A 12707-nucleotide genomic window follows, 5' to 3' on the forward strand; every position below is an offset into this window, starting at 1 on the left:
AAGCCAAGCTGAGCGCTTTGTTCCCTCATGCAGAAGAGCGCGACCGTTACAGCGCGGTGGGGGGAGGGGCGGCGGAGCCGTTAGGCGCCCGCGAGGCCGGCGCGCGCCGGCGACCGTTGGGGAGCTGGGCGCGAGCGCGTGAGCGACCGTTGGCTTTCCCCCGCGCATGCGCGCGCACGAGGGCGACCGTTACAGGCGGCGTGCGCACGGGGGCGACCGTTACGGCACGCGGCGCCCGCGGGGCGGCAGGCGGCGGCCATGTGCAAGCCCTGCCCCCTGCGGGGCGGCCGCGCGGCGGGGGCCGCTGCCGTCGCGAGGCGCCCCGCGGCGGGGGAAGAGCCGGGCGGCGGGGCCGGGCGGCGATGCCGGGCGCCATGGGGCGCGGGGCTGCGCTATGGGGGCTGCTGGCCGCGCTGTGCGGGGCGGCGGCGGCGGCGGCGCCGCTGCGCTGCAACGTGAGCCTGGACAGCCCCGCCGAGGAGCGGTGGCTGCCGCTGCTGCGGCACTTCGAGCCCGCTTTCCTGCGTGCCGCCGTCGCACGGGTCATCGAGTGAGTGCGGGGCGGTGGCCGGGACGGGCGCCCCTCGCTCTCCTCGGGGGGCGGAGAGGGTGCGTGAAGAGAGACGAAGCGGCTGGGTGACCTTCCATGCATAGCAGCAAGGTGTTCTTCAGGACCGGGGGGACCGGACGAAGGGCAGCACCAGGTCCCTGGTACCCTCCCCGCAGCTGCTGCCAGGAGCGTTATGAGGTCGGGGGACCCATCTGCTCCCAGCCGTAGCAGTGGGGCTGCCATGGAGAGGGGGGGTAATGCTGCACGGGTGCTGTATTCCTCAGTTATTCTGCAAGTGTTCAGTTTTCTGAGTATCAATCTAGGGCATGCCTAGTGAAGCTACACTAGGAATCCATCTAAAGGTGCACTGTAAGGGATCAGCAGTAGAGACTGAAAGTTTATGAATTGTCCCAACGCAGTTTCAGTGCTGGTTTCAGAGGTTGTGCAGATATCTCTGGGGATGCACAGAGGTCACAGGGATGCAGGGATGTCTGACTTAGGGTGGGAGTGAGGTCTAATAAATGATCAGTGCCAAACGGTGTAGGCTGGTCGAAGCAGTAGCAAGTTCAACAAGAATTTAATTTCTGAGCACAAGCTGTAAACCTTTCTGTCGTGTTCTTGGGTAATGCCTCATTAATTCCTGGAGCGTGTTTTGCAGTGAAACGGTGCCAAAATGGGTCCATGAAGTTCTTCGGCCAATAGCTGCAGAACTGGAGTTCTTTATGCCCCAGCCTTTTGTAGGGGAAATTCTGGGACTGTGCAAAGCACTGGGAATAAGTCTGGGAGATGGAGTTTTGCTGAACTTTGCCTATGAGTCCACAGCGTAAGTATCTGGTACTGATTGAATCTCATAGAAGTGAATGGGGAGATATATTTTAGTTCCATGAAGGTGTGTTTTTGAAGACATGTAAAATTATTGCATATTTTGTTAGGATTTCATAAATTAATATTTCATGCGTTTCATATATTAATCTGGATAGTTTTACTCTTTCCCCATTGCTCTTGTGATTAGTTGAAGAAAGTACATTGCAATGCAGCATATTCTGTTTTTAGTAATGATCATACACAGCTCTTGTCTTAGCATATGCATCCATGTATATAAAAATATAAAAATTCAAAAAAGCACTCTTGCTGGTAAAGAAGGTAAACAAGGTTCAAACTTTTTGGCTTGGTTATTCTTTTAAGATAAATCTAATGCATTTGTTGAAGTTGTTGAATTTAGTCAAAAAGGAAATGGAAAAAAAATATTTGTACCTTAAAAAAAAACTCTCTGTTTTTATTTCTTTTTAAGTTGTTAATTAGAGTTAAACTATTTAGTTGTCATAAACAAAGTTGCTTCCAAACCATTTGTCTGGATGGACTGTCACGTAGGCTACATAATGATGATTTTCAATTATTATTATTTTTCACAAATGTAGAATGGAGGCAATTACCTTTATGATAGGAGAGAAAACCTCAGTGGAAAAAAGTACTCTGTTTATATTCCTTCTTTTGTGCAGGAGGTTATAAGACACTATGTAGGAGAATTATGAAAAAAAAATCTCAATCTTTGTTTTAATTAAAAAATAGGTGGTACGATTCTTTTGCCCATTTTATTTTTTATATCTGTAATAGTCAGGTAAGAGGAATACTGTTTGTTTACAAGGATTAGTACCTCATGAGTCATTTTAGTTTTTCGTGGAGGACATTGATCACTTTCAACACCGATAAAGCTTATGCAAGTTTAAGATTACCACTGCTCACAAGCTAAAAGGAAACCAGCAACCAGGAAACGACTACTTGTCTGCAATTTATGGCTCTGAAGGGCAGTGCTTTGCATGACTGGGTTGACCAGCTTCTCTCCAGAGAACACAAGTTTTCACTTCTACGCAATAAATATACTTTATATATATATATAAATATATGCATTTAACAAAAATATATGTTTCAGTGAAACCGCAACTCTTAATATGCAAAAGGTAATTACAGTATACGCTTCCTATTCTGGAGGTAAGGTCTGAGTTTTGGGGAAAGGCTAACATGTGCAACAGCTGGTGTTTTAAATTTAAGAGAATTTTATTTAAACTTATACTCTAATTGTAATTAAAAATATAAACAAGATACAAATTAAATAGTCTAGCAAAATGAAGTTTTAAAACTTTCAGCCTGATATCTTGTCACCATTCTTATATGTCAGCTTTTCATCTCAATATTGAAAGGATGGGTTTTGATTTTTTTTTTTTCCCCCTGAATGGAAGTGCTTTTGTCTACCTATTTTATAATATCTGACATGAGGGAAACAGTAATAGAGGTTTTGACTTTCTGTGCCTGGTGAGTCTTGATAAGGTATAAACTGTACAGATACGACTCCTGGAGCTCTCCAGCAAAGGGCCCTCATCCGGTTGTCGTGGATGAGTTGCATAGGACATTGTAACATTTCCTAGTTACGTAGAGTTTCATTCAAACCTGTCTGCATTATTTTTTTTTGTTTTCTTTAACTAGAAGAGAAAGCTCTGAAGAAATTCTGTAAAAACGTACAGGGAGGAGGTATATTTGCAGGTTGGGAAGTGGAAGTGTTAGCCACATAGTGTGGACTCCTGTTTGTATGCATAGGTTAGTAAAAGACTTTGCAAAATATAGATGCAGAAATTACAGTTCCTGAAATGCTAAGCTAGTTTGACTACACTGTAAGGCTGAAAAGTGTCACCTAGTTTTTCTTAAATCATTTTTTTTTCTGCTTTTTGTTTTAAAGGTTCTGTACCAGTATTGTTGCTCAGGATGATAAAGGAAACATTTACCATGGGCGGAACCTGGATTATGATTTTGTAGATCTTTTAAGCAAGATCACAATTGATGTGCAATTTATTAAAAGCGGGCAGGTATGATCTGTGATTGACATGGCTGGGTGGTATTCTCTGAGAGAATTAAATAAAGCTATACTACTGTGTAGGCAGCAGAATTTAGTGTGGAAATACCAGGTTATTGAATTACGGGAATACTGTGTTGCTTATTCAGTCAGTGATGCGAAATAGGTGCAGATAGAATAATGTAAATAACCTGGTATCTCAAGATCGATATTTAGAAGGAACCATTGAGAGAAGAAAGTATCGGGACATTTAAAAACAAGAAGGAATACTAGAGAATATAGGAAAGAAATAAATTTTGGCAGAGATTGCACTGCCTTTTTCAGATGTTAATTTTGGTGGCCAATGTGTGTGATTTAGATGCTGAAAATCACGAAAAAATACTGATTGTTGAAACAGTTGTCTTTGATGTTGTTTTTCTTAATACTTGTTATTTTTTTCTGCAATGAATAAGTTACTGTTTCTTTCTTACTTGCAACATTTTTGTAGTACTTGGTTATTGTTGGCAAACTGGAGAGTTTTGGCCTGTAGGGTGCTTTTATAATTTACTTCACAATTTTTTTTTTTTAACTGAAGGCAAAGTTTTCGAGGTGATTTTTAAAACAATGTATGCAATTCACAAAGAAAATTACAAGATGCTGTTACAGAATATTGCTTGTATTTTAAAAAGTGCTCTGATCTAGAATGCTAAAATACTGTATGTTTTGTGGTTGCAGATAGCATATCAAGGCACTACATTTTTTGGCTATGTAGGTCTGTGGACTGGACAGAGCCCACACAAGTTCACAATCTCTGGGGATGAACGAGGTAAAACAAATTCATTTTCTGCACTTGATATTGCGTACAGTATTTCACTGATGGTTGACTCTTACAACACTGTTGCCTCTATCCCCTTCCCCTCTTCCCCAGAGGGAAAAGGCTGTAAGGATGCCAGGAGGGAGCTGAAATTGGACCACAGGGAGTAATGTCACATGTAGTGCTGCTTTTTGGCAGCTGTGTAGAAGAGAGGTATTTGTCAGCACAGTGTTTGTCATTTGAGCTTGAAAAGTGTCAGAGGATACAGAGAACCTTGGGGAAGTCAGGAAGAATGAAATTCATGTGATCTTTTTAGGAGACACTGCTAGAAGGCAGCGTAGAGGCAGAGAGTAAAAAGATGTCTTATCTTGTATAGCACATCAGCTGCTGCTGTCCCCTTCTCTATATTCCCTTTTTATCTGTCCCCACAAGGCAACTTGGAAGAGTGGATGGGAAGAGAAGCAAGAAAAGAACTAGGGGAAAAGAAGGGGGACTTGACAGGATGCCTGGAGATACTGAACAGGCAACTGACGAAAGATGAGAGACATCACTGTTGATGATGAATGTTTGATGATAATAGAAGTCCTTGTTGAAAGTTAGAAAGGAGAGAAAGGATCACTGCCATGTCCTTCAGCACTTAAATTTCACTATCATTGATAGACGTGTTGAAACCACTTTGGGTCGTCATCTCCTGACCTCCCTTTTTGTTTCTAAGAATCGGTCATTTTATGCGATTGTTTGTTGGCCATAGGTACGAACAAGGAATGATCTAGTTTGAGCTAGAAGCCGCATTTAAAATATATTTTTATATTTAATTACTGCACTGATAAGCAAATTTTCTTTTTTAATTCAGACAGTCTTCTTCCCTTTTTTTGCATATTATATGATCAGTATTCAACAGATATATTACAAAGATATTAATTCTTTAGCAGTGTGCTTCAGACTTCACTATAAGATGATTTGAGACAGCTGTGAGATGAGATGGTGTATATACAGATGCATTCTGCACACCTGAGCCTGAAATGGGAATGAAGGACTGCAAATCTTTGGTGAAATGGGCTGCCCTTGTCCATCACAAACTCGTGTTGTCATCCATATATGTGCCTTGAACTTTGATACTGTTAAATTATAGACAGCAGTATATATACAGACAACTTGTTAGTTATAGACAACATTCACTCAACATATATGGTATATAGTAAATGAGTTGAGACTGACTACTTGGTTTTTTTTTGTTTATCACTGTACAGCTGAGATTGAGGGAAGTGAAATTGTGATTTGTTGCTGGAGAAGGATGACTACAAATTAGGGTGAAGGTTTCTCAAGTGACAATATAATTTTTTTCCATTTTTTCTTTTTGACATATACATAATGATAAACTTGACCTTTATATTTCCTGTTTTCTTAGTTCTCCTTATTTTCTTCTGCAAAATTCTTGTGGTAAAATTTCAGCGAGATAAGTTATGGGGCAATTTATGCTAATATTGGAGCAGAGAGCTGTTGATTATTACGTAAACAGAACTACAGCCCTTTTGGCATTATGTTTTATGAAGAGCTGCTCCCTTTTATATCAGCCTTTTACTCAGCATTCAACTATGAATAAAAAATGTTTCTAAATTGAAAAGCTAGCAGATCATGACTGAAATGAATGTGCTACTTTTTGATTGAAATTTCTAGCACTGGCTTGTTTTCAGAGATATTAGGTGTTTTCTGTTCCATGCTGAATACGCTTTCTACTTCTGTCTACTGCAGCCCGTCAAGCATCTTTCTCTCTCTTCGCAGCTCTGTGTGATTTCTTAATTACACAATGTGAAATCTGTGAAAGCATCTGCCTGGAAACTGAGATTCTTGAAGCAGTGAGAGTAGCCTTGAAACACATTTCTGACTTCATTGCGTATTTGCTAATAGAAGGCTTTCAGATTGGTTGAGTTTGTTGCTGTAACTCTTGAATCTATCACTCTATACAAACTGTTCATATTGTTTATTTTCTATCTTACCAGCTCCGTATCACCTTACTGTCCAATCTTGTAACACAAACCACACAACTGGAAATTTCAGAATATACTGAAAAGCTAAGATCCCAGTCTCTTAGGTTGTTACAGATCCTGAGATATATTCTAAAAAGCAGGGGTGTTAATCCAGCTGTCCCTGCGTGAACTTCAGTTGGGATTATGTAGTCTATTTATATTTTACCTATAGTTACAGGTAGATATGCTCATCAGCTCCTTTCCTCAAGTGCTGCTATTTCATGTAGGCAGGTGCCCTGTTTCATGCAGAATTTAGCTTACTGTGGTTCTTCAGTCACATGTCGGTACCTAATGACTTATCAAACTGCAGAATTGAATGGCTGAGCATTTGAAGGGAGAATTTTCTAAAGGGAAGGCTTTTCAGGTATCTTTGAACCTAGCCTGATTATGCAGCATGTGCTCCAGGTTTACCATATAGCTGTCAGTGAAGTGGTACAATAACAAAAAAAAAAAAAAAAAAGGAGCATTATTGGCATTTTGTGTTCTGAACAGCATTGATAAATCTGAGATGGCACAAGAGGCTTCTGTTACTTGGAGGTGGTGCATGCTTGGCTAGTTTGGTTTATACTGCATAACTTGAATCATATTGATAATACTGATGTAGTGAGAGAATTCATTGCACTGCTCTTCTGTAGTGCAGTGGAGAGAAAGAGTGCAAAGCTAGACCTGTGGGGGGGGGAAAAAAAAAAAAGGAAGGCAGTTTCATTTCACAGAGTATATATAACATGCCTTTGTAATATTTTTTTTCCAGAGGGTGGAAGGTGGTGGGAAAATGCCATAGCTGCTTTCCTGAATCGAAATTACCCAGTCAGCTGGCTTGTTCGAGATGTAAGTGCGTAGTGTACTCAGAGTTCACAGTCATGTTATTTCAACTTAAGATCTGTAACAGATCTGATGGCTTTTTTTGACTATTTCCACAGAATTTATTAGATTGATAAAGAAATGATTTCTATAAGGGAGTTAGGTCTTGTTCCTAAATTGTCAGCAACAGGTACGATAGAGGCAATTCTTGTCCTTTGGGTGGCTAACTCACCTAACATTGATGAGTGTCAGAAATTTTTGAGAGGTGTACAAATGCTTCTGTCCCAGCGACAATTTCATTTAGTGGGAAGGGATGCAATAATTTAGGATACAGTTGGGCAGTCTTTCTCTTAGATGATGATCCAGTAGGTATTTGAAACTACATTGGCTGTTGTTATCAGGGAACTCTCTATTCTTCATATGTTGAGAGGCACTGTGTAATTTTTGTTCCGATCTGGCCTTCTTTTGGCACTAGACTCTGAGCCGAGCGGAGGACTTTCAGTCTGCAGTTCTCAGACTAGCTAGCGTTCCCATCATTGCTGAAGTGTACTACATCGTCGGAGGCGTGTCGCCCAAAGAAGGCATGGTCATAACAAGGAACAGAAGAGGGCCAGCAGACCTCTGGCCTCTGGATCCCTTAGGTGGAGCGTAAGTAGAATAAAAAGCGTTGTTTTCATATTTCCGACTTCTTTCTGGGTGATAGAAAAGGATAATGGGGACGCTTTCTGTAGAGACCCAAGCTCATCTCTTAATACTGCTTATAGGATAGACTTCAATGAGACTGTCTGGAAGGAACATTCCTCGCTCCTTCCTAGAAACAGAGGGAATGCAGTTTGTCAGGTTGGGGCAGTCTAGATGGACAGTAGTGGAAAAAATACTTTATGTGTTTGTTTTTTAACCATGTATGAAGAGAAATTAAACTTAAAGGCTCCCTCCTTTTTTATTTTTTATCTTTTGTATTCAGTAATTTATAAAGGTTGCGATGTGTATCAACACGGGATCCACTGTGCTTGCAAGAGGTTCAGGAAAGAGGCTTTTGAGAGAGATTTTTTTTTCCCCTTTGGCAGTACAACAATACTGACTTTTGGTCTTTGTTAATTACTTGTTGAGATGGCTTTTGTTTTGTCTTTATGCATTATGGTATAGGTGGTTTCGTGTGGAGACAAACTATGACCATTGGACTACCCCTCCTCCTTGTGACGATCGAAGGTAAATTTAGTTTGGAGCTATGTAGTGAGATACTATTTTTATTTTGAAAAAGTGCAGAGATGAGGGTATATTTTTCTCAAGGACAAAAATGCCCATTTAAATCAGAAATCATTTAGAAAGTGGGGTTTACACCTTACAGTAAAAAAAGTATTTAACGGCATTATTAAGAAACCCACAGACAAGATATAGTCAATACTATATAGTATGCAAGAAGTTATTGGTAGTTTCCCGACTGTTCTGTTGTCACAGTATGGTAACATAGTAGATTTGGCAGTAAGATGCGGGATACAGTCACACAGCAGCCTATTTTAGACCAAAGTATACATTCTAATGTTAAGGCATTTGGGGAGCAGTTTTTCTTAGATGTGCGTTGTAACTTTTGAAACAATAAAGTGTGTTTAATGATATTGTGTTGTTTTCTTGCAGAACTCCAGCCATCAAAGCTCTCAATGCCACTGGGCAGCGGAATATTAATTTTGATACTCTCTTTCAGGTATTTCTTTTAAATTCTATGTTGTGTCATGTCAGCTTTGACTTAGAATTCTCTTCCAAAGCGAAAGGGCAGTTACATTTTTTGGCAGGGATTTAAAAGCTGTACGAGTAAGTCATAATAAAAGAAAGTGTATTGCAGGACCCCCTCTGGAGAGCTTCATTTTGAAATGTGATCTCCTGATGGATACTCACAAGTCAGATTCTTTTGGAAATTCTCTGGGTATCTTGGGTCAAATCCAGACTTCTGGCATTCTCTTAGTTCTGGATTACTTTGTCCCTGGATGCCCAGACTGAGATACCTGGCCACTGATTTTAAGTTCCCTTGAACTTCAGTTAATAAGTAGCTGCACAACTTCTTTGGATAGTCTGTTTTGATTTCCTACTGAAATCATGTTAGTAATACATGTTATGGAGCTAGTAATTACTATTTTTATTTTAGTGAAAAGATATGGGGATATGCAACATTGGTGATAGGTTAGGGACACAGTATCAATTCTTGCATCAAACTACAGATATTTAAAAGTTTTGAAGAACCGAAAAATACGGTTAAATTATTTTACATTGCTCGAGAGTGACATATAAGTCTATTCAAGAAGGGCTTCTGGAATTTTGATGGAGATCCTTCACTATTACTAATCTAGAAACAGGTTGCTGTTTTCAGGAGCACCTAAAGGCTTTTAGAAGCAGATTTTAATATGTTGATTAGGTGTTTATAACAGTTTTGAGTGAGATTTGGGGTTTTTTTTTTGCGGTGCACCAAGGGAATGCAATATGTTTAGATTTTAAATTAGATTTTAGATTAGTTATCAGCAGTCATATCAAATGATAATTACTACTTTGCTGAATAATCCAGCTTGCTCTAATGCAATAGCTTTAATGATGGAAGCAAAATTTTAATGCACCAATATTTGTACAGTGAGGTGATTTTGAGTGTAAGGAAACAGAACAAAGCTATGTAGTGGAGTTTGACTGCTCACAGCTAAGTGCGCTGCTCATACATTAGATGAGTTAGTGATGGGCTGAAATGCTGGAGTTGAGGTTAGGAATGGAAAGTTTCAGTGTTATTCATATAGGGATTTAGGTTAAAAAGGGCAGTGAGTATGTATCATGGTGTATTCCTATATTTCATAAGATTCTGCCAGTCCATGTTTTTTGGTAGATGGGTCAGATAAACCTTATGCATGATCCAAGTTCTTAATTTTTCTCTATGTGGATTTCCTTACGTGACATTTGGATAGAGAGATTTTATTGAAGGAACTTGTATAAATAGTATGATCATAACCCGATAATACCAGGGCTTGATCCAAAGTATATTGAAATCAACCAAAAGAGCACCGATGCTTAATCAAATTTTTATCAGGTCTTTGATGTGGCCTGCGGTTTTCCACAGTTAGGAGCGTGGAGTACATGAAGTTTGTGTGGAAAAAAGATTTATTCCTTCCAGGAGTCTGTGAACGACTGGCCTTAGCTAACAATATTTGATATGTGGCCAATGCTAAAAGGAGAATGTGAAAGGGCAGGAGGTGAATCTGTGACCATTATTTTTGTGCAGCTCAAACACAGTTATGGATATTAGAGCAGGCAAAGAAAGTGTTAGAGAAGAGGGGTTCTTAAAGTTAGTTTTGAGATCTTAGGTCTTAGGTTTCAGAGTTTTTTATTTTAAATATTTTTCTGATACAGTCTGATGTTAAAAAGAAACTGGCAAGAATGATCCTTGATTCTGCATTATTCATTTTCTTAACTTAATCTTACTGCTGTTTCTAAACAGCCTTTTCATTTGCTTTCATTTATCAAAATGACAACTCTTCGAACTCTCTGCACAGGTATTGTCAGTGAAGCCGGTCTTAAACAAGTAAGTATTAGGTTCAGTGTTGATCAGTGCTTCCTGCCATGCCTCTGGCCGCTTAAAAGCCAAACACAAACTTCCTCAAGATTCTTGTGTATGTCCTTTTGAGAATCTTGTGATTTCCCAGCTTAGACTTCTGCTTGTGCACGGGAATTGTGTCTTCGTATTTCACAGAACTCTTTTTGTTTTGTTGCTCGCTTGCCAGCCACCAAAATGCACATCATTAACCTGCATCTGGTTACAGGGGGAACAGCAGTAGTATTTCTGCTGTTCTGTTTTCTGTACAAAATGGAAAATAGTACATGGGAAACATAGATTAGAAGTAGGATTTGTAAAACAGAGTAGTTCCAGTATATGTTCTGTGTTGTTACAAAAATTGTGCCTCTGCAGGGCAGGTACCTAATTATGTTTTACTCTCCATCAGTTGTTCCCATCTGAGCTTGGAAATGTGTCCTCAGAGTCAGTGCCAGGGCTTCATCTCTGTTGTCTTAAAAGCCAGTTTGGGAAAGGAGAAAATTATGTTCTTGTGACTGCAAAGATTGGCAATGCTAATATTTTAAGACAGTGATTAAACAAATGTAGAAACACTTTATTCACTGTTGAGAAAACATCTAATAAATGTTTGTACCGAGAACCTTCATTTTTATCAGTTTTGTTTTAACACTTCTCTGTAAAAACAACATCTGCTTCTGCTAAAATTAGTTCTGCTGCTTTGCTGGTTTTATAAATGAATCATTTTATCTTTGGAATGATTTTGACTCCCTCTCTTCTCTTTTTCCCTTACCAGTAACACGGTGTATACCACAGTAATGAGCGCTGCATTTCCAGATAAGTACAGAACGTGGATCAGGACTGTGACGTGAAGATGGGGTAAGTAGCATGTTGGTACTCTAGCTATTGGTATTCAGACAAAAAACATCAGGTGAAGAGTCACTGAGGCACAAGACATTGCCATGGCATTCAAGCAGTGCCGTTGGAATTCCTGACTCTCTCTTGGTTTGTTTCTTGATCTTGGACAAATAGCTTCCCTTGCTGTTTTAGAGATAGAGTTAAGTGCTCACTTCCTTTGCAAACCCTTTATTGCACCTCAGAAAAAGTTCCTTATCAGAGTGAATGGTATGTGTGGTGGTATTACCTAAAGGTACCGCCTCCTGAGATAAACATTTTAGCTAATACTTTTACAAATATCAGTACTGGGAAGCCTAACGTGTCTTCAGGTAGTTGGTTACGGCAATCCTGCCCATAGGGAGCTGAACCCCAGCAGGAGAGGGCTGTACCCTTGACACCAAGAAGGATCAGGCTTAGTCTATGACAGCCCCTCACAGACAACTGACCGTAATCGTCTTCTGAGGGCTTTGTCTTACAGACGTGCAGAAAAATCCAAGTGCTTGAACTCCCAAGGTGTTCTCCACATCAGGGTTTTGATGTGTTCAGAGGAAGGTGCTAAGTTATATTTACTTCCGTTCCAAGAAACTGCTTGCACGCGCTTGGCAGGAGCATGAGGCTGCATTCTAGTTTGAGTAGTTTATTTTTAAGCTATTGTTGGATCTTATTGGTAGCAACTGATATAATACAACTGATTATATAACTGATTATAGGAGTATTAATTCATTTGCTCTGGATATTCTAAAGACTTTGCTTTCTTTCTGGACTTCATACAAGTCTATGCTCCCTTATTTATCTGTCTGTCTATTTATTTATTTCAACAGACAAAATGGGTGAAATGCTGAAGGTTTCCAAGACCAGCACATACTTTAAAAAGTACTCTTAAAAGTACTACAGTTGTTTTGCATATTAATTACATGAACCATTCAGGTAATAATGACTTGTTAGTTCGTTGAAGTATTACCAGATGATATTGTTAACGAACAGTGGTAGAGGTTTGATTTTATTTTAACTACAATTTTGCTCTAACAGATGTTTATGGCTACAGAGTATTTTTACTCTGGAAATATTTTTGCTCTTGAAAATAGTTATTGTGCAATTTGAATGTACTGATGTAATTAATAATAAATAAAAAGAAAAGTTTATATTTTTGCTTGTGCTGTAGGTCTCCATGTAATTAAATAAAGACAGGCCGCTGGTTGTCTGATTTATGAAGACCTGTAATATTGCTGTTTATGTTGTCGTCTTTTTCTCTGACA

The 12707-nt window shown here is 39.7% G+C and overlaps 1 protein-coding gene across 2 annotated transcripts; it reads left to right on the forward strand.

Annotated features, from left to right (window-relative positions):
• Positions 1-541: 541 nt before the first annotated feature.
• On the forward strand, positions 542-12663 carry NAAA (N-acylethanolamine acid amidase). Of its 2 annotated transcripts, XM_026042775.1 has the most exons (10): positions 1116-1373; positions 3282-3408; positions 4110-4200; positions 6967-7043; positions 7492-7664; positions 8163-8225; positions 8652-8718; positions 10541-10569; positions 11351-11433; positions 12273-12663. In XM_026042775.1, exons 1-9 carry the CDS (start codon positions 1273-1275, stop codon positions 11424-11426), a joined length of 804 nt encoding a protein of 267 aa, XP_025898560.1. In that variant the 5' UTR covers positions 1116-1272; the 3' UTR covers positions 11427-11433; positions 12273-12663. The 2 variants fall into 2 exon arrangements, with proteins under 2 accessions (XP_025898561.1, XP_025898560.1); XM_026042776.1 differs by lacking the exons at positions 11351-11433; positions 12273-12663 and adding an exon at positions 542-550 and having other exon boundaries at positions 1209-1373; positions 10541-10573.
• Positions 12664-12707: the final 44 nt, after the last annotated feature.

This window comes from Nothoprocta perdicaria, unplaced genomic scaffold (assembly GCF_003342845.1).
Source record: "Nothoprocta perdicaria isolate Ctin4 unplaced genomic scaffold, notPer1 scaffold_313, whole genome shotgun sequence".
In the NCBI taxonomy this organism is placed as follows: domain Eukaryota; kingdom Metazoa; phylum Chordata; class Aves; order Tinamiformes; family Tinamidae; genus Nothoprocta; species Nothoprocta perdicaria.